This window comes from Mastigoproctus giganteus, chromosome 4 (genome assembly GCF_048544385.1).
Source record: "Mastigoproctus giganteus isolate SK-2022 chromosome 4, ASM4854438v1, whole genome shotgun sequence".
Lineage (NCBI taxonomy): Eukaryota > Metazoa > Arthropoda > Arachnida > Uropygi > Thelyphonidae > Mastigoproctus > Mastigoproctus giganteus.
The window spans coordinates 224,000,469-224,023,303 of record NC_143578.1 but is presented as its reverse complement, the minus strand read 5'-3'; the positions used below and the strand labels follow the sequence as shown (position 1 = coordinate 224,023,303).

Genomic DNA, 22,835 nt, shown 5'->3' with positions numbered 1-22,835 from the left:
TATTAACAAAATCAGAAAAGCATGGGAACATTTCAGTATTATTACGCTCAAATTCAGTTTTCTAAAGATTAAGCTTCCCTTTGAAAGTTTCTATTTTGTCACTGAGTATTAATATATTTGTTCCCTGTCCTTGAAGACTTACTTAAATTTAAATCGTTAAGTTTATCAAATAGTTTTATGGGCCCTTTTTGATTTGTAAACAACTGAACAAGGTTCTGATTTTTATCCGATAAAAACAGTAAAACTTCACGTTTGAGATCAAAAAGATGAAGAAACGCTTTATCACTGGATAACCACCTCACTTTCATATATAAAAGAAGTGCTTCATCCCATTTCATTACAAAGCATTGTGAAAAGTCTGCTACTTAGGCTTCTACTTTTTAATAAAGTTCATCACAATTATCGTTTCAAAACTTCATCCAAATCATTTTGTATTTCCTTTGCTACTTATGCTTCTCTATGTAAATGCAATGATTCAAGACTATATTTGGAGCAATTTCCTTTACTTTGCCTTTTAAACCTTTATTTTATCCTGTTAATGCAGCTGCACCATCAGTACAAATCGCAAAGCAGTTGTTCCACTTTAGACTGCTTGTTTGAAAGGATTTTTGATGATGTAAAAATATTTACATCACAAATATTCTCGTCCATTGTTCTTCCTTCGAAAGCTTCGCAAAATAGAAAATCCTCCAAACTATCTCCCTCATCTGACATATAAAATAAGTTGAGCAAGGTTTTAAATCTGTAAATTCATCTAACTGCATTGAAAAATTGGACTTTCTCTCAATCAATTTAATAAACTGAATTTTATGTTGTCCAAGATAACTGTAGTACGCTGCAGGACTGTGGTGTCTCTGGATAGAGGAACGGTGTTTAAATTGTTGCTGTACATGTTGCTCCATGCATAATTGAAATCATTTTTATAGCAGCAGGGAGAACAAGAGATTCAGCAATAGTATGTGATTTCAAATTTTTTCCTATTAAATGTGAAACTTGCAACAATTCTCTTAAAGCTTTACAAGGAACTGCAATATATTTCTTCATGAAAGATTTGAGATCTTGTATGGCGTCGACGTCTCTTTTGAAAATGATTCAGTATTTTTCATTATCTCTGGATGTTTTGTATGTAACTGTCTTTTTCATTTAATAGGTTTTATGCTTTCGTTAGCCAGTTTTTCTTAACATACTATACACTAAAGGACGTTGCTCATCATCAACACTGTAAATGAAGCCGGACTTCATAAATTCTTCTTGATATTTTCTATTCTTTTTCATTCTTTTTGATTCGGAATATGACTCTCTACCAGAAATTGGTGGTTACACTACACTTGAAATAACATTAGTGTTCCAATTTTCACATGATACATTTCTTACCCTTTCAGCTTCTGAAGTATCTATTGCAACGTTATTGTCATCACTCCTCGACCGTTTTGTTCTTATTACCTAAATGGCCATGGTAAAATATATAAAAATATATATTTTTTTTTTTTATTCTTAAAAACGACAATATAAAAAGTAGCAGAAGAATGAAAAACACATCCAAGCTGACGTGAAAACACCGAATTACGAGGCAGAATAAAGCGTGCAGGCAACAGACTTACTTACTGCCACCGAATATTCGCACCTCTGGCTTACAGGAAATTCCTGTAGGAAGCACGAATTAAAAGCTAAAGGGATTACAGCTCAGCAATTGAGGAGTTTTTTTTTTTTTTTTTTATGAGAACCCCAAACACGAGAGGTATTATAACCTATAGTACTTAGTATCGTGCTTGGGTTGGAGGTTGAGAAGACGAAAGAAGATATTTGTTGATATTGGACTTGAACTTCTGTAGATTGTAATTTTCAGGAAATACATATGAAGGAAGGTTGTTCCAGAAAACGGCAGTTGAATGAATAAATGAGGAAGATGAAAAGTTGGTTCTGTGGGTTTGAAGTTGGACAGTAAATGGATGTTGGCTGGTGACGGCACGTGTTCGGACTGTTTTGAAAGAGAGAGCGGGAATTATAGAAGCCAATTCAGAAGAACAGTGCCCATGGAAGTATCTGTAGAAGAGGCATGCAGCAGAAACAGTGCGTCTATGAGAAAGCGAGTAGAGAGACTCTGTTAGAGATGAATCATTAATTAACCTAACTGCCCTCTTCTGAATGGAATCAAGAAGCCTGAGAGAGGTTTTGGGGGCACCACCCCAGATGTGGGAACAATATTCCATGGCAGGGCGGATTTGCGATTTATACAGAGTGAGCAGCTGTTTGGGAGAAAAGTAACGACGAGAGCGAAAGAGAAAACCAAGTTTTTTAGATGCAGAGGAAGCAATATTTGTAATGTGCTTGTGCCAAGAGAGATTAGAAGTCAGGGTAATCCCCAAAAGAGATATATCATTTTGCCTAGAAATCGGAGTGTCACTAAAGATAAGCATAGGAGCAGAAGAATCCTTTTTGCGAGATATAAGACAAGATTGAGTTTTAGAAGGGTTGAAATCAATTAAGTTGTCTTTGAGTCACTGGAGAATTACCTGAAGATCGGCATTTAAGGAATTGGCAGCAGATTTTCGAGAACTTGAAGCTGATTGAGCTGGACAAGGTTTCTCAAAATGGAAAGTTGAATGCAATGTGCTATCATCGGCAAAACTATGGATAGGATTTCCAGTCAATGGAAGAAGGTCATTGATATACAAGAGGAAAAGAGTGGGGGAAAGAACTGAACCTTGGGGGACGCCGGCATTAGTGGAGAAGTTAGAAGACAGAGAGCCATCTACCATCACCCTCAGTGAGCGATCAGAGAGAAAACTGGATAACCAATTACTAAAAACAGTTGGCAAACCATAAGATGGAAGCTTGTTTAGAAGACCTTTATGCCAAACACGATCAAAAGCCTTTGAGATGTCAAGAGCAACTACTTGTGTTTCACCGAACCTTTCCATTGAATTAGTCCATAAATGGGTAACATAAGCCAGAATATCATCAGTGGATCGACACTGACGGAATCCATACTGGCGATCGTTGATCAGACGGAAGGTTTCTAGGTAGTTTAAGAGTTGGCGGTTAATTGATTTCTCCATTACTTTAGAAAGAGTAGAAGTAATTGCAATGGGACGATAATTGGATGGGAGGGATTTGTCACCCTTTTTAGGAACTGGCTGGATATGAGCAAATTTCCAAGCAGAAGGAAAAACACCTTTGGAATAAGAAAGTGAAAAAAGGCGGCAAAGAATAGGAGTAAGTTCAGGAGAACAGGTTTTGAGAACAAGTGGAGAAATACCATCAGGACCTGGAGCTTTGTTAGCATCAAGATTCATCAAAATCCTTCTGATATCCTTTTGACGGAAGACCACAGGAGGCATTGAATGGAGCATGTTAGGAATGGTGGGAGGTGTTTTACCAAGATCATTAATACATGAACTCGAAGAAAAATGGGATGCTAGCACGTCAGCTTTATCCTTGGCTGAAGTGACAACAGAACCATCTGGTTTGGACAGAGGTGGGAGCAGAGATGGGCAAAAGTTGCGGCCAATAGCTTTGGCAAGAGACCAGAATGCTCGGCTACCATTAGGGCAAGAAGCAAGTTTTCTACTCTTAGCCTGTTCAAACTCTAGTTTGGACTGATTAATAACTGCTTTACAATTGTTGCGAGCTTTGGTGTAGGCAGAAAATGAAACTGAAGAATTAGAAACAAGCCAATTACGATATGCAACGTTCTTCTCTTGGACAGCCTTAGCACATTTATTGGAAAACCAAGGTTTAGATAAAGGACGAGATTTTAAAGTGGAGTGTGGGATAAAGGACTCCATTCCTGCAAGAATAATTTCACTGACACGATCTGAGCAAACGTTGACATCAGAAGTTTTGAAACAGTAATCAGACCAAGGAAAAGAAGAAAAGAAGTCTCGCAGGTCATCCCATTTTGCATTCTTGTAATGCCAAACAATACGAGGTTGGGAATAGCCATGAGATAAAGGTTCCATTGGAGAAGAGACAATCACCAAGTTGTGATCTGAAGTGCCTAAAGGACCTCTCACTTCAACCTTGTACTTAGAAGGGTTGTTTGTGAGAAAAAGATCAAGCGTATTGGCTGTATGATTAGGATTGTCCGGTATTCTTGTAGGTAAATGAACAATCTGTGCTAGGTCATTAGTAATTGCAAAAGCCTCAGCATCTCGACCTGCTGGGTCGGTGTGACTAGAAAACGGAAGCCAGCTGGAGTTGTGAACATTAAAATCACCAAGGAAAATTACCTCATTGTTAGGAAAGTTGGACTGGAGAAAGTCAAGTTGCAAAAAGAGAGGAAGTCAAAGAGCTCCAAGTGATTAGTGGAGTTGGGAGAACGGTAGAGACAACAGATGAATTTGACACAATGAGGTAGAGAGATTTTAAGCCAGAGAAGATCAAAGAGAGGAGATTCCAAATTGCCAAGTCTCTGACACGGAATATTAGAACGGACATATGCACAAGTACCACCTTTGAGGTGAAAGGAATCATACAGCAAATAATTTGGACATCTGAGATGAACAGTAGTTGAATCAACTGATAACTGAGATTCAGTCAGAAAAAGTACATGGGGTTTGGAAGACTGCAAGTGGAAATGGATCGTTGAGATTAGAATTGAGACCACGTATATTTGTGAAATGAATTAGGAAGTCCTTGGGAGGTTTAGATCTTTTTGCAGATAAGCTTGCTCTATTATTTTGACAATTCACGGTGTATTCAATAGTAAGAAAAAGTGGGTGGGACATGCTGTATGAAGTAATGAAATTTTTGGATATGGCGTACATGTGGTAAGAATATACCCAGATCCTTGACATAACGTGGCCTCGACAATGCTCCCCGCATACACACTACTCGGACTCCCTCCAGTCACTATCTGGCAGAGTAGAGGTAGCAAGATTATACACTAGCTGATCCTGATCCGGAAGCTTTCTAGAGAGTTACCAATAGGTTCAGTCCCGTGTACTAACTAGCGGCCGGCCGGCCGGCCTGCGAACACTGTTTTAGAGCTGTACCCTCGAAATGTAAGGAATATTGGATCTCGCCACGACATTCATCATAACCTCAAAAATCATCTATCATACTGCATGATGGAAGAGATAGGGAAGGGTTGGCCGGAACTTAGCTCTAGAGACTAAACATGGGTTCCACCACTTCAAGCCTCCAATAAGCAAAGTGGTGGTATTTTACCGGTTGATGAGAGTCATCTACCACCTAGTACTGCATGGTAACATAGAGGGGCGGCGTTCCTCCATGTGGTGTGGGCGCCACACCTTGACCCCTGCTTACGTTGGTTCACACCTGGGTGGTCACCCACCATGTACTTGTGCATGAAGGTTATACCCAGGATTACTAACAGTCCCACCATCGTGAAGGTGCAAGCAGAGGATTTGGCTGTCATAGACCGTCCGGACTTTGCCGAAATTGGGTCCACTTTGACTTGAGTGTCACCCGAATATCAGTTCCATCAGCGTTTTAGACTCCCAGGTAGCAAGAACAGCTTGTCTGGCATATCTGAGAGAATGTCTGTGACAACCTCAAGGACCTAAGTACTGAGTAGTATTAATACATACTGAGTAGTATTAATCTGTGACAACCTCAAAGACCTAAGTACTGAGAAGTATTAATACATACTCAGAAGTCACACTAGTCAGCTGCTCTCTGTGTGTCCATAGCCAGTGAGCAAATTAAGGCGTATTACTCACAAGGCCAATAAGTAAGAAAGCAACCTGTATTGCATGCGAAACCACCCTAAAAATAAAGACTGGCAATAGGGTTCTTTCGTATCTCAGACTTCGTTTGAGTAGTAAGATCTCTACATGTACATATTGAAAAAATAATTTTAATTATGTACAGAATAACTAATAATTTTATTTAAAAATTGCCGCGACCCCTTTAATTTATCCCATGACCCCTTGGGGAGTCATGCCCCATAGTTTGCACACCACTGTCCTAAACCACTAAGGCATCTTTCAACAAGCCAACCACTTCACATGACTGAAGTGGTGTTGGACAGGTTCAAAAACTTGGCCTTCCCACGGCTGCCTAACTTGCCCAATCTCAGCCTATTTTAAACATATGCGAGATGCCTTGGAACAGGCTGTCTGACATCTAGATCTGATACCCTTCAATATCCAGCAAATTTGCGATGCAGCTGGTTAGCATGAGTTATCACACCTGTGTATACCCCTAGCACCTCACTATCCAGGCTGTGCCACAAGTTAAAGGTGGCACAACCAAATATTAGGTATGTGTTTCTAATACAGAGCTATCTCAGTGTATTTTTTCCCTTTTAATATATCAGATAAATAACTATTATTTATCTGATATTGTCAATAGGTGAGACATCAGGACCTTTTGCTGTATTGCATAGCATTCCACAAGATTCTCCTTTATACCATCTCTCTCTCTCTCTCTCTTTCTCTCTCTCTCTCTCTCTCTCTCTCTCTCTCTCTCTCTCACATGGATTCTGTCAGCAGCTGTAGAATGGTACCAACCAGACCATTTACTATTGATCAGTTTAGGCCATAGTTTTAGACAATAGAGCTAATATTAAAAGCAAACAGTGAAAAATCGTGTAGTAAATAAAAAAATAAAAAAATGCTGATTGTATGCACAAATGTACACGAAAACATAGATATATATATCCATGCGTAGTCTAAATTACATAGCACTCTATGACAATGACACTGCCATAGGAAACAACATTAGTGAACTTCCAGACAATGTCTTGATAATATGTAATATCACAACTTCTATAATGTTGAGGTCTCAGCTGAGTTTACTTATCTATGGTATGGACAGAAAAAACAGAGTTTACAGGTGGAAAAATCCTGCAACCTTTGTCTGAACTGGCATGGGGGGGGGGGGGTGATGGAACAAAAAAAAAAAAAAAAGTTATTCCCATCAGTAAAAAAATTCAAACCAAAATCTTTTTCTAAACCACTGGAATATGATACACTATGCTTTAGAAGTTAAAAAAAAAATGCAAAAATTGTATCCAAATAATTACCTTCCTCTAAGTCACTTCTTTCCTCTTCATCCTCTTCCTCCTCTGTAGTATCATTCTGGTCATCAGACTCAGAATCATCAATTTCACCAACATTTTCAGGAACTCTTCTAGAATAAAATGAGCGAACAGATTTCCGCCTTTTCCTCTTTACACGTGAGTACATATCCTCAAAGTCCTAATCATCAACCCAAAAGTCAATAACAGATGCAATTCCATCATTAAAAAAAGAAGCACTCTAATAATATTTCAAAACAATCTTTGCTAATTTCAATTAAACGTGTAAACTATAACCACCTATAGTGTAATTTTACTAAACAACCACCAGGCAGGGCCCAGTGATTACTATGCACAGCCACAAGTAAGGAATTTGCAGGTTCAAACTCATATACTGCCACAAAAAATGTACAGCCCATTGTGACTGTGGCACTAAAAATCCAGTTGCCCATAATTCAATTAGGTATGCAACCACGGTGAATTTGTAGTCTTATGGCCTAGGCTGTCTAGAGTAGGGATCGCCAACCATATGCCTGCAGGCACTAAGGTGCCCGCTGAAGGGTTTTCATATCCCGCGTGAAATATCAGAACGATCGCGCCATAGATCCACGGACCGTGTTGGATTGTCGGGTCATTGCAGGATCTTTCTTCAAAGAAGTTGAATCTGAGTATTCAGAATTGATATTGCACACTGAAATGATGGTTAAGTAGAGAAAGATTTTGCAAGTTGCTTCCCAAAGTTAGAGTATTTCTCGAATCCAGAAATGAGGAACATCAACAACTTAATGACCACACTTCGTTGCTAGATTTGGCATTTCTCACAGATGTGAATCTGAAACTTAATGTATTAAATCTTGAACTTCAGGAAAAAGACAAGAATATTGCTGAAATGAATAGTTTAATCGGTCCATTCATAGGTATACTAAACTTATGGGAATCTGACATAAGAAAAAAGCCATTGTCACACTTCTCTTATGTGAAAAAAGGTTATTATCAAAACTGCCACTGAAAAGAGTTTTCAGTATTCAGCCTTTTGTGGAACATCTGGAAGAGCTAAAGCAAGAATTCAGATGGCATTTCCAGGATTTCAAGAAAACTCTACCAGTTGTGAAATATGTTCTAAATCCCTTCAACAATGAAGATATTTCTGAGATTTCAGTATTAATTGAAAACTTATTTAAAACAGACATTGCAGAAACTGAACTAGAAATTGTTAACCTTCAAAGTAACATTGTTTTTCAATCATATAAAAAGATAAAGACTTCTGGAATCGGGTTTTTTTTTTTTTTTTTTTTGTTATTTTGGTTTTTTTTAGGAGCATTAGCAACAAAGGCCATATTGCTCTGGGAAATGCGGCGGTCATTCCCTGACCTTTGCGCATCCTCCGTATTTGGTGGTGACAGGCTCGAATCCCGGTCTAATCAAGAAGCGTGTGCTACGCACTGCAGCTCCTTCCCACCTGGCTACGGAGGCGCCCTGGAATCGGGTGGATAAGAATAAGTATCCTTTGTTAAAAATTGTACCGCTAATGGTGAACTCTTGCTTTGGTTCAATGTACCTCTGCGAGTCATTATTTTCTAGCATGAAGTTCATAAAGTCAAAGAATAGATCTAGATTTACAGATGCACATCTAATTGATTGTTTGCAAGCTGGGTGTTCATCTTATACTCTAGATTTTCGTTCAATAACTGAAGAAATGCAATCACAAGTTTCATATTTATTTTAATTAAATTTTATTTTATTCTTTAAAAAAGTAAAATCATAAAATAACATTATGTATGACAGAGTATGTAATGTATGTATTAATTTTCTAGTTTATATCTTTCAACGTAAAATCCTTAATAAATGCATTATTCTTTGGTGCCTGTGACCGTTTAAATTAATATCAAAAGTAGCCCACCACGATGAAAAGGTTGGCGAACCCTGGTCTACAGAATAAATGGAAAATTTATTTATTTAATCAACTGCTGATTTAACAACCTTAAATACAAAGGGGGGGTAGTGAGATTCAACAATGAGTCAATTATATATGTTTTGCTATAATAAGTGCTTAAACTAGCGATTTTTTCACACATTTTTGCAGATACAAATAACTCACTTATGCGTGCGCACACTCTCTCTCTCTCTCTCTCTCTCTCAAAGAATAAAATACAGGGCAATACAAATCTTTTGTTGCTTTCATGCAAGAAAATCATATGAATCGTTATGCTGCATGAAGTAAACCAACTCAAATTCAAGGCATGCTGTTTTATTTATTTTTTTTTTAAACTTTCATGAATAGTGTTTCACTCAGTACAACTTGAGCTTGACCTCTTGAGTATGCAGTTTTATTTATAGTGCTGCAGACCAACTGATAGAAGCTCCATGACACTATAAAACTTGTTAATTACCTCCAAAGTTTTTATTAATCCTTAATAAGGTTTGGGACGGGTTTTTTTTTTTTTCTCTCTCTCCTCATCTGCATCAGCAGAATTCACTTCTTCACTGTTGCTTATTATCTGCAGTTTGGCCACTACCCTGTGTTGCATCAACATCAATTACTCAATGTTGATGCATCCATTCTTTCTGTAATGTTTATGTTATAGTAAAAGAGTAATAAGCTCTCAATTCTTAGCTAATGAGCATTTATGCACTTTCTCAACATTAATTTGACTGTAACATCTTTATTTTATCTATTAAATATATATTTAATGTTATTTTAATATTTCATGTAATTTTTAACTTCTTTAATTTAGATACTTTTACACTGCCTAAAATAATAAAATAAAACAAAACGGTTTGAAACTTAACTAGCAGAAAATTTTCTTAACAAAACTAACTAGTTAAATTAAAAAAAAAAAAAAAATTTCATTTCATGAACAAATTCAGAAATTTTCTGAGAACACCAGCAAGTCTGAATTTCAAAAAACAATGTTATTTTAAATAAACAGAATTCCAGAATGTATAGACAAGTAATGGGCAAAACAGTCATAATTCAGCATAGTAGCAGTGAGCGAAGAATTTAACTTAATCACTGAATGTACAAGGGATTCAATACTCAATTGAATATTATAATTATAAATAGTGCACAATTTTTTATTATCCTTCACCCCCGCCCCCCACTCCACATATCAGCCCACCAGATTCCATGTACTGGTTCCACATTTTATTCTGATATTTTTTTAGATCTAACTGAAAAAAACAATCACTTTGTTAGCCTACAAATTTGTATATTTTTTTATAACTTTTTTTTATTAATCGTACAATACAGAAAAAATCTAAATGTTCTGCATTTTATCTCTGCATACATTTGAATTAAAAATGGAGAAATAAAAAATAAAACAATTTAATAAAATTATACATTAAATAACAAAGGTATCATAAAAAATACACTGCATAGATCACATGTACAGTACAATTAAGAGATCAAAGAACACAAACAATAAAAAAAAAACTACAAAAATTTTTGAAAGGTTTAAACATTTTTTATATTCAAATTAAGAACAATGACATGTTTATGAAGAGCACATCAAAAAACCACCTTAGTGGCTCCTTTTAGGTGGGTTGTTGTTGTTATTGTAGTAAGATTAGGGTTTTAGGAACATCGGAGACTAAGGCCATATTGCTCAGTGTACATTGTCAGCAAATATGCATGTGTTTTGAGGTTATTTTCTATTTGCTCAACAAAAAACTTGAGTTTCCAGGAGAAAAAACCATGCTACCTTTGCCTGAAACCGACTAACTCAGCCACATTGTGAAAAAGGCTCATAAAAATTACTCCCATCAAGGACAGGACTTGAACTCAGGTCTTTTCAACCTGGTGTGGGAGGGGGGCACAATCCTACCAACTGCTTCTCACAAGGGCTTTTGGGGTAGGAGGGGAGGCAGCTGATTTAACCAAATTAGTGATTGAGAAATGTGATTTTAGCGATAGGTCACATGTCAGAGCGCTTCCTAGCAGTTTAACAAGTAGCAAAGTAGATTTCTCACTGAGAACTGAAGTTGCACCTATGCAAAATTTACTTTGGACTAATTTGAAAAGCCTGGGTTAAATGATTTTTTTCTTTCCAATAATATACTAGATTTTCATGCCATGACAAAAAAGGGCTGATAATTAAATACAGCTCTTAAATACGCCTTAACAATGCTGAATGTTCTATGATTTTCTATTTCAGGGATGGCCAACAAGTTGATTGTGATCTACCAGTTGATTGCGGCTTTAATTTGGGTCGATCACGACGAATTTTAAATATACAGTCTGTTTGTTGTTGTTTGTTTGTTTGGTTTTTAGGAGCATTAGCAATTAAGGCCATATTGCTCCGGGGATATGCGGTGGTCATTCCCTGACCTTTCCGCATCCTCCGTATTTGGTGGTGACAGGCTCGAACCCCGGTCTAATCAAGAAGCGTGTGCTACGCACTGCTGCTCCTTCCCACCTGGCTACGGAGGCACCTAATATACAGCATCCCTCGATTTGTGTGGTCAGGTATACTACCAAAATTTTAGTAAAATAATAAGAGGAGTTTACCTCAATATAGTAACATAGAACACTTCTGTATGATACCCTCCAGAAATTAAAACAGAAAAAACGAAAAAAATCAACAACTTACTGGTACATTAAAGTAAAATATAAATAATTAAATAATCAATTTAACACAATTCAAAATCAATTTAAAACAATTGAAAATCAAATTAACGCAATTAAAAGAATCTAACGAAAATATTCAAAACGATTTTCCTTCCTGCAGCTCCTTTTTGAATATTTTCGTTAGATTCTTTTAATTGCGTTAATTTGATTTTCAATTGTTTTAAATTGATTTTGAATTGTGTTAAATTGATTATTTAATTATTTATATTTTACTTTAATGTACCGGTAAGTTGTCGATTTTTTCGTTTTTATTTCTGGAGGGTATCATACGGAAGTGTTCTACGTACTATATTGAGGTAAACTCCTCTTATTATTTTACTAATATTATTATCAACGTAGAACATATTGAGTATTACAGCTCTGATTCATACTAACTACCAAAATTTTATATTGCGCAGCGGGTTTTGCTACCTGCGCATTATTTTATTTTTTTTTTTTACGAAACTTCAAAAATAGGAATGAAGAGCAGATTTTGAAAATTTATTATTATTTTTTTTTGCATGATTGAAGATTTCATTGAAGGAGAAATGTCGGTATTATTGCAAATGCAATAAGACTGAGTTTACTACTCATTTATAATTAGATTGCACTTACAGAAAAGCCCAATAAACCGGAAAGTGCAAATTGTTTTTATTGTTTTATAGTTGTGACCTCCAGAAATAGCTTTAGAGAAATATCACAAAGGCATTCAAAACTGATTCTTATAATGATATAACCAAACAGAGCAATAAAAGGTGGTGCGTTTGTCCAGTTATTTTGGAAACAACTTCCTCATTCGGGAATCCTCTTCATCAATTATTCTACATTAGCTGTTCATACAGAATATTTTTCCGCTCCGCGCAACTTAAAGTGTTAAGTTAAGTCGATAAGCATTGCTTTTGCTGTTTTAATAACTGGACAGTACTTATATGTTCATTTAATACCTTTTGATTTAAAATGAATACTACAAAAAAGAGTAAAACGTATCATTTTCATCAAGAATGGGAACTAGAATACTTTTTTGTAATGGTGAAAGAAAAATGTTGCTGTTTGATTTGCAATGCTTCCGTGGCTATACCCAAAAAAAGAAATTTAGAAAGGCACTTCAACGCACTCCAAGGTAAATACCAATCGGATTTTCCGCTGAATAGTGAAAATAAATTAGAAGAACTTAAATCCAGATTATTCGCGCAGCAAAATTTCTTCATGACACCTAATTTACAATCTAAAGCAGTAATTGTAGTATCATTTAAAGTGAGTTATCTTCTTGCAAAAAAATGCAAATCATTTTCTGATGGTCAATTCATCAGATGCATTTTTAGAAATAACAGATTCTCTTTTTGAAAATTTTAAGAACAAAAATGAAATTAAGAGTGCCCTTCACGATCTGCAATTATCTCAAAATACTGTGATGCGACGCATCGAAAAAATGAGTAAAAATGTGAGCAAACAACTGCGTGCTCATATTGCTAATTGTGTGTCCTTTTCTTTACAACTGGATGAATCTATAGTAACACAGCTCAGTTGCTCATTTTTATTCAAATGGTTTTTGATGATTCTGCCACTAGAGAAGAACTGCTGTGTATGGTTTTGTTAAAAGAAAGAACTAGAGGTCTTGATATATTTAACACATTCAAAAATTTTATCGAAAAAATTAAATTACCCCTATTTAAGCTCGTATCAGTAACAACAGATGGAGCTATAGCAATGCCAGGGCATCTTAACGGATTCACCGCATTGTGCCAAAAGGATGATGAATTCCCAGATTTTTTGAGTTACCACTGTATCATCCACCAACAAGTGTTAGCCAGCAAAAGATTAAATACTAAAAGTGTTATGGACATCACTTTCAAAATCGTGAATTCCATCAAAGGACAATCTTTTCAAAGGAGACTTTTCAAAATGCAACTCGATGAAAAAGAAGCAGATCTGATATTACACACAGATACGGCAGATACGATTTCGAAATTCTGAATGAAATTAAAAAAATTTGTTGATCAAGGGGGGGAGATGATTATCAGCAGCTACAAGATACAGAGTGGTTGTGTGATCTGGCTTTTTTGGCAGATTTTACCAGTAAATTAAGTGATCTGAATTTGGAATTACAAGGAAAAAATAAAAATGTGGGTGACATGATTAGTAGTATTTCTGCATATAAATATCAATTTTTGGCAATGGCTAAGGATCTCAAAGGAAAAAAAAATTCAACCATTTTGTCAATATGCAAGATCATTTGCAAAAATATCCTGTTTTTGAATTTAACATTGAGAAATGTGTTTCTGAAATTGAGAATGTTGTAGACGATTTTGAAACTAGATTCAGTGATTTTAAAACAATTGAAGACATTGTTCAATATATTTCTTATCCATTTAATGTTGACTTAGATACGAAACAAATTGCAGAAAAAAAAAGGGGGGGGAAAAAAAAATCGCTGCGATTTTTCACATGGAGAAAATATTACCTTAAAATGAAATTATTACATTGCAAAACGATATCTTCCTAAAAGCCAGGTCATCAGAAAAAGAGTTTTGGAAATATGTTTGCCGAGAAAAGTACACAAATGTTAAAAAATGCAGCGAACTTTTAAATTCCTGTTTTGGTTCCACATATCTATGTGAATCGGCCTTTTTGTATTTGAAACAAACAAAGAATCGCTGTGCTCTTATGGACTTGCATACAGAAGATTCTTTACGGTTGGCCTTATCACAGTATATCCCCAATTTTGAAAGCTTGGCAGATGACATGAAGACACAAACTTCGCATAAATTAAAATTTTAAATATGTATGAATTTAAAATAAGAATTCTGAATTGTATTGAATTTTAAAATTTATAAACAACAATATGTGTTGATTAACTTTTTTAACTTTGTACAATGAAATGTTTGAGATGGTAGATCACAGCACATTTTGAAGGAAAAAAGTAGATCGCATCACAAATTAAGCTGCCCCCCCCCCTGTTCTATTTGAACAAGGTGTGCGCAGTAAAATCATATTTCTGCCAAATCTAGTTACTCATTTGCTGGCCATCAACTACCACAAACTATATTATGTCTAAAATAATATTTGCAATGTTCAAAACCAATCTGACAGTTGTTCTCAAAAATATCAGAAAATTTAGTTACATAATTAAGGCAATAATTTTTCGTTCATTCCTCTCTCTCTCTCTCTCTCTCTCTCTCTCTCTCTCTCTCTCTCTCTCTCTCTCTCTTAGTTTAAAGTTGAGCATTTAGATGACAGCTCATTTCACAAAAGCACTAGCCTAACCTTCAACTGTTTAATTAATCAAAAGTAATTTATAATTTTTTATACACAAGTGTTCATTAAGTCTGTTCACTTAGGAAAATACATACTGTTGCTATTGTCAGTTTTATGATGCATCAGCATCTTCTGTCAAAATGCATCACTGCTTTGTGCCTGTGAAAGTGTGTATGTCCACTGACCAATATGCATGTTGTGCAGTTAAAAACCAGTAATAACCTACAAGAGAAAAGTCCTACTCTCATTGCCTAAGGTCAGTTAAAAACAGCCTCAATTGAAGAAGCTTGAAGAATTGCTCCAAAACTGAAGAGGCCTTACTAGTCACAAGTAAAGAACATGGAGGATGGAATTCCCATCTTTAGCACTATTTTAACAAAGGCAGAATAACATTCAATGGCCTCAAAGAAAAATATATCTTTAACCATTTTTTTTGTTTCATGTAGAGTTCTATTACTGAAATATCTCAATGAATGACAGCAATATTTATTAAGTAAGTTTTTGGAAAAACTCTAAAAGACGTTTTTGATAAATGATCATATAAACTATTTTTACATTTTTCTAAATCACTTTTGTATGTACAGCGCACAAGCTCTTGCTCTCTCTCTCACACACACACACACACACACAAAGGGAAACTAACTTTGTTAATGTCAAAATTCAGTATTTTCAATTCCACAAGAAAACGAAAACCTGAGCATTTTATGTCTTCTTTAGCCTTGTAAATAGTCCCCATATTGAGCAATTAGACTTCACACCAGCCAGTATTCAAATAAATAAATTTCAATACTGCAACTAAAACACTTTATTTATAATAAAATAAGATAAAATTACAAGTATATAGAATAAAAATAAAAATGGAATTATAAGCTAAAACTGATGTGGTTTAATTTACAATAAAATATGAAAAGTAAAATAAAATATAATGATAAAAGCGATAAAAACAGTGAAATAATATACTAAAATACCATAACAACTGTAGCTTTTGGAGACAGCGGTCTCCTTTTTCAACAGCATACTTCTGCTGTGCAGCACATCCTTAAATAGTAGATCCACGGCACCCGTCACATGGTTCCTCAGGAATATGGTTGGAATTTCCCATTTGCACACCGGAACTGGAAATGGCTCGGGAGCAGGCTAGCTGAAACCATTCATCTCTTCTAAGAACAACGGTTATTATGTGTTACAGGGGATGTAAGCGTACACCCCTGCCTCTATTAATGGTATTGCTAGCTGCCCCAATACGTAAACTCTCAAGCCATTTACAGTCCCAGAACCCCTGTGCATGATCCATGATGACAGCATCCACCAGGGAAATTTGATGTTGCTTCTCCCAGAAGTGTTTTGCCACGGCAGACTTCCTGTAATTGCGTACTTTATTGCATTCATATGCTCCCCCACAATCCGGGCATTTAATTTTGTATACCACCCAACTGTTCGCTTATTTCGTTATGGGGTCTTTGACACGGGATATCACTGTGTGTGCAACCTCCGTCACGGGAGTTGCACACAGCATATCTGACACCCGCAAATTATTTGTGCAATGTGGTCTGAAAGGCCCGGATAGTAGGAAATGTATGCAGTGCTCACAGGGGTGAACAGCTCATTACGGGTGGACTTTGCTCCTCTAATAAATCTGTCCAACACCCTCTGGGGGTAGTCGCATTTCTTGAGGTCTGCCGTGACACGAATAATTTCATTATCTTTATCCTCTGAGGTGCTACAGTGGGACCACACCCTATCTATTAAAGCCTTGACAACACTATCCTTGTGTTGGCTGGCTTGTGTCGAGGTATAATGGGTATATTGACCCCAGCACATGGGCTTTCTAAACACCTTGGTCTTGAGCCTACAACCATCCCTAATTACCAACATGTCAAGGAATGGTAGAGTCCCCTCTGCTTCCACCTCTTCTATATACTTGTAATTTTATCTTATTTTATTGTAAATAAAGTGTTTTAGTTGCAGCATTGAAATTTATTTATTTGAATACTGGCTGGTGTGAAGTCTAATTGCTCGATGTGAATTGTCCCAGCCTTGTAGGCCTATTTGGAGATAATAGTCCCTATCACTGCAGAAGTGGTGAATGTGAGTGCCATAAATTGGTATTGGTGTTTAAGGGCGCAAAGGCAGCTAAGACCAAAATGTGCCAGTTCCTATATTATTATCCTAAAGTAATATAACTTTTTTTTCATTTTCCCATCAGAGGAATTCACCACTTTGAATTTGTTTCAGAAAGGTATACAGTTCAGCTAGGTTGACACTATTGAAGGCAAAACTAGACAAACATTTGGAGTGAATGGATGGATGAAATGGGAGGGCTTTTTTTTTGGCTGATGTCCCTTGAACTGTATAAACAAGTTTCTACTGCATAAGCATATTACTCATTTTTGGAACTAATTTACTTGGTGAAACTTAAGTAATTAGTCTTAACATTTCTAAATCATTGATCATGTTTGATATAAAAGTCTTCTAAAGAAACACATACCTTATAGCCTGCCAATTGTTTTTGCAATTGGTATCTAGTGTTTATCTCTGAAAGCTCACTGTGGATGATAATTGACAGTGCTCTGCTTTCCCCCAAGGTTCAATTCTTTCTCTCGCTCTCTTTCTATCTTGTATATTAATGACCATCTTCCAAATAATGTAAACCATCCACAGTTTTGCTGATGACAGCAGAACACCCCTTCCAGTTTGAGAATTTGAGAAACCTTCCCCTGCACAAAGAGCTCAATGAATATCTACCACCAATTCCTTAAGTGCTAATCTCTAGGTAATTCTCCAATGGGGAAAAGATAAACTTAGTTAACTTTAATCCCTCTTGCACTCAGTCCCGTCTTAATTTCTTGCAAAAAAGAGGGCGCTGCTGCAATGCTCATCTTAATGATGCTAACAATTCTAGACAAGATAGCATATCTTTATTAGGATTACCCTGACTTGGCATAAGCCAAGTCAGGGTAATCTCTCTTGGCATAAGCACATCACAAATACTACTTCCATACATACATTTTTTTTGCATTAAAAAAAAAAACCCTTTTTTTTATTATAAACAACTACTCACTCTATACAAATCGCAATCCATTTTACCATGGAATATTGTTCCCACATCTGGGGGTGTTGCACCCAAAACCTCTCTCTCAAGCTTCTTTATTTCATTCAAAGAGGGCCATCAAGTAAATTAATGATCCATCTCATAGAAAGTCTCTCCACTCTCTGTCTCATAGGCAAACAGTTTCTGCTACATGCCTTTTCTAGAGCTACTTACTCCTATGGGTACTGTTCTGAATTAGCATTTCTAATTTCCCCCAATTTTTTCCAAACACATGCTGCAACCAACCAGTCAGCATCCATTCTCTACTGAACTTCAAACCCACAGAACCAACTTTTCCCTCTTCCTCATTTATCCCTTCTTACTTCTGTTTTAAGAACAATGTTATCATATAACATTATAGTATCGTATAAAATCTCGTATTTCCTGAAAATTACAACAGAAGAGAGCACATTAACATGTTAAACTAATCAAAACTTACCACCTTGGTATTAGAAAGCCCAAGCCTCTGGAGCTCATAGCTATGTTGCCTTTCAGTACTTTTTGAGATTGTCTTCTCATCTTTTCTTCTTCGTTTATCAGAAGAAAATAATGAGTAATCAAGCCTGGTAAATTCAGGAATGGATGTTAATAACCACTGCTGATTCAAATTATCATATATCACTTTTCTTTGGCGGGTACTACGTCTCACACCTTGTCTTTCATCACTATTTGCATTACCATTTAAGAAAGCATGATTAGTGCTGGAATGTGAGGATGTGGAAGCTATACTTGTTCCTTTCAACCCTTTTTCAGGAGTATGATCTTCACTCTCTTCTTCAAGAATGTCTCTCCTAAGAGAGTAGTGAGACCTTGATGTTGAGGCTAAAAAGAAACAATTTTGAAATTGATAACATTTCTCATTTATTTATTTATTTATTTATTTGGAATAAAGCATACATTATAGTGATAAATACTCAGTTCACCTGTATACAGAAATACAAAATCAGAATTAACATGAATGTACAATAATCAATAATATGCAACTATTTAGCTTAGTTGCATATAATAACCTATGGATAATATAACATAAAACCTGACAGGCTAAATATCCTTGGTTAATCTTAATGTAATAAGTTAATAGAGAATTAAAAAAAAAAAAAGTTATTTTAGCAAACTAAGGGTCAGCTTCCTAAACAAATTTTTGGGAACAAAAATATTAATCTTATGTAGATTAATTAGTTTCATGTCATGAAATAGCAGACTCAAAGATGAATAGTTTTTGTTCTAAGAAGAGGAAAAGAGAATGTATATTTGAAGACTGAATTTGCTTGTGGAATGTGTCAAGGAACAAGAGAAGAACAGGAGTCAACAAAATTATGAACTAAATTATAAATAATACAGAAGAATGAAGAATATGTCATAAATTAAAAGAAATTAAATTAAATTTAGAGAGCTGTAAATTGTAAATCGATATTTCTTGAAACAAAGGAGATTAATAATTAATAATTTTATCCAAATACACTGAGCGAGTCTGAAAAATATTTCTGGGTGGAGACCAAATAATGGCACAACAATAGCCAAAATAATAATTATGACTTTATTCCTATTCAATAGCCAAAATAATAATTATGACTTTATTCCTATTCATATGTTTATGACTAGCCTATTAACTAGCCAAAAAAGTTTTCCAGTGTGACTAAATTTTTTTATTAGAAAAATTTATTGGAACACTGTTGGTTCAGTTCTTTGTCAAAACTGTGGCAATAGTATAATTTTTCTGTTTTTACTCTGGGATGATGACACAGTCAGTTCACAAGATAGAGAGAATACAAGAAACAGCATTGCATTTAGAACACATGAGCTTGAACCACAGTCACTCAAAGCATGTATGCTTACAAGGGGCATTTATAAAGTTTATGGTCTGAGTATGAAAGGTAGTGGTAGTGTTAAAAATTTTTCTACTTAATGCATAACATTTCAAACAGTAACCCACCAAGTTTCACGGAGTTTCAATAACATTTTTTTTTTTAATTACAGGTCCTGAAGTCAACAAGGATGGGTAAATGAGGAAAGATGGATAAAATCAGTCACCGTCCAGTATTTGGGAAAAAAGGGACTAACATTAAAGGCAATTCATGAGGATATGGTTACAACATATTGGCTGGTGCAGCATAAGCCATAGGCTTTCTTGCACCATGCGGCCGTTACTAATACTAACATTGGGGAAGGATGCCTCATGCTATTTCATGGTTAAGAAGTGGGCAATAGAATTTAAATGAGGGAGGAAGAGCCTGGAAGTTAAACCACCAGCAATGTCCATCACTCCAGAGGTTGTTGACAACGTGCATGATCTGGTGATGACTGATCAAAGAGTGACAGTTCAGTGCATTTTGGGTATCTCATCTGAATGTGTGTACCACATGATAATAGAGGTTCTTGTAATGAAAAAAGGTGTTAGTACAATGGGCCTCAAAGTTGTTGACAATATATCAAAAATGCACAAGAACTGTCATGTCAAGTGAACATCGTTTCAAGCAGATCCAGCAATTTCCTTACAAGGTTTGTGACCATGGATGAGAAGTGGATCCATCACTTTCGGCCAGACAAAGGAGCTGTCTGAACAGCAGAAACATAGCCCCTCTCCCTTCCAAAGAAATCCAAGTCAATTCCTTCTACTGACAGGGTGATGGCATTGGTTCTTTAGGATGCTGATGGAGTGTTGTGTTGCTAGTGGATTACCTTCAGAAAGGCCAGACAGTCACAAGGACATATTATGCAGACCTTGTGAAGCATTTGCATGAAAATATTAAAGACAAATGCCAGGGAAAACTTAGCAAAGGAGTCTTGTTCCACCAGGACAACAAACCTGCTCGCAAGTATAGATCATTTCCATGGCTGCAATGCAAGAGTACTGCTTTGAAATCTTGGACATTCCCTCAGATTTACCATATCTAGCACCATCGGACTTTTGTCTATTTTCCTAATTTAAAAAATACCTGGCTGGTATCTATTTTACCACTGCAGTGGGTGCATTTCTGGAAGCCCAAGAGAAAAGTTTCTTCGCTTTGGAATCAACGCATTGCAGCATTGGTGACAAAAGTGTATAGACTCCAAAGGGGATTATGTTGGAAAGTAATAAGTTACCAGACTCCATAAACTTTACATATGCCTCTTTACTTATGCACCCTTGTGCCTGATGACTCAGTTACTGCAGCCTCAAAAATGTTCTTGTTTATACTCCAGCACAACCACTACATCAGAGGAGGTTTACAATAATTATTTTGACAATGCATACAATCATTAACCATATCAGTCATGCAAGCTTGAACCCTGGTCCACTCAAAGTACAAATGCTTCTGCACCCTTGCACCTATTCCAATATGAATGATCATTGGTTTATATAGTGTTTGTTTTTAAAAGCATGACCTTGGAAACAAAAAAAAAATAAAAAGGTTTCTTTATAAATTAAAAAGTGTTTGAGGGGGGAAAAAATGAAATTTCGATTCTATTTGTAAAATGGAATCAAAAAGAACTTGCAGAATCTGTTTTTGCAATATTTTGGATTAATTTTTATTTAGGAAAGGAGTATTTAAAGCAAAGATGCAATATTTTGTATTCTGTCATTATTAACCTGCATGTTTCATCTTTCACTTTTTTTTTTTTTTTTTTTGTTTTTTTGTTTCCCAGCTGGGTTTCCTCAGCCTCCCAGGTAGCTACTTATTCGAAACCCAATGCTTATTTTTAGATTTAGGCTATTTGTCATTTGGACCTTTTTGTTATTTTGATCACTGGTCAAGAAACATCATTGGTGTAATTCTGAAATGAACGTAAACCGATTTTGTTTGAAGAAATAAACAAATAAACAAACATAATGGTTATATGTGGTGCTCGCTTTTTATAAGCTTGTTTAGCACTGGGTCAAATAGCTAGCTGTGCAATATGTGTGTCACATCTCTTCTTGCAAATAATGCCAAAGAATTATTTTTAAAAATAATTCTGGGATGGAAAGCAGCAATTTTATATGTGTAATAATAAATTAACAGGGAATAAAAAAAAGTGATAGATTAAATAGGAATGGATATTTCAGTGTTTAACTTTGTAATTTTGGCTGTTTGTTATTAAAGATCAATTATCAGTAATGTTCAACGTTTACAGCTGCTGCTATTATTTCCCAAATGATAGATAACAATGGATCTAATAACAATGGCAGATTCAAATAATTTTAACCTTATAACAAAACAGCAGATACACACCACACAAATACTTTACAACATTTTATATGTGAGATTGTAAGTGGCATAATGTCAATAGAAATATAATGTCAAATGTTATTTATAAACTTGACATGACCCTCTCTCTCTGCCACAAAAAAATACAAACCTGTAATGTATTAAATTAGAACGAACAATCTTTAGAATGACACTGTTAATTTCACTGCACGCATTACATAAACTCCTTATGCAATCATCTGAATGTTTACTTTACTTTAACAAAATTCCCAAAATAAAAAATCTAAAGAGGAGTTCAGGAGAATATGGTGGTCAGGGCATATCATCTCCATTTTCTATACCCTGGCCTTTAAATATGCATCATACCCGCTTTTGTACTGATACAATTTTGTGCAGTAGGGCACCATCATGCTGGAACCAAAGAATTCTTGCTTTGATATTTAATGAACTTTCTAACCAATCAAATACATTAATGCAAAGTAATTCATAATATTTTGCACCAGTCAGCATGCCATCAATAAAATCTGGGCTGACAACTTCATCTCCCCAAATGTCACACCACATACCTATAGTATTCCTAGAAAAGTATGGTTTTGACAGATAGGAGCCCAGCAGTGGAAACTGTCTTGGTGAAGCCATCTTGAGAGACAGTGGCCTCATCACTCCATAGGATATTGCTAAGGAAACTGCAATTTTTTCTACCTTGGTTAATAGAAAATTACAAAA

The 22,835-nt window shown here is 35.7% G+C and overlaps 1 protein-coding gene across 1 annotated transcript in view; it reads right to left on the bottom strand.

The window, feature by feature from the left end:
- Positions 1 to 22,835, bottom strand: part of LOC150087437 (ATPase family AAA domain-containing protein 2-like) — a 450,193-nt gene that overhangs the window by 375,573 nt on the left and 51,785 nt on the right. Inside the window, exons 3-4 of the mRNA XM_090372484.1 lie at positions 18,380 to 18,762; positions 6,995 to 7,169 (exon numbers count right to left, since the gene is read on the bottom strand). Coding sequence (XP_090228610.1) covers positions 6,995 to 7,169; positions 18,380 to 18,762 — 558 coding nt within the window. The remainder of the gene's footprint in view (positions 1 to 6,994; positions 7,170 to 18,379; positions 18,763 to 22,835) is intronic.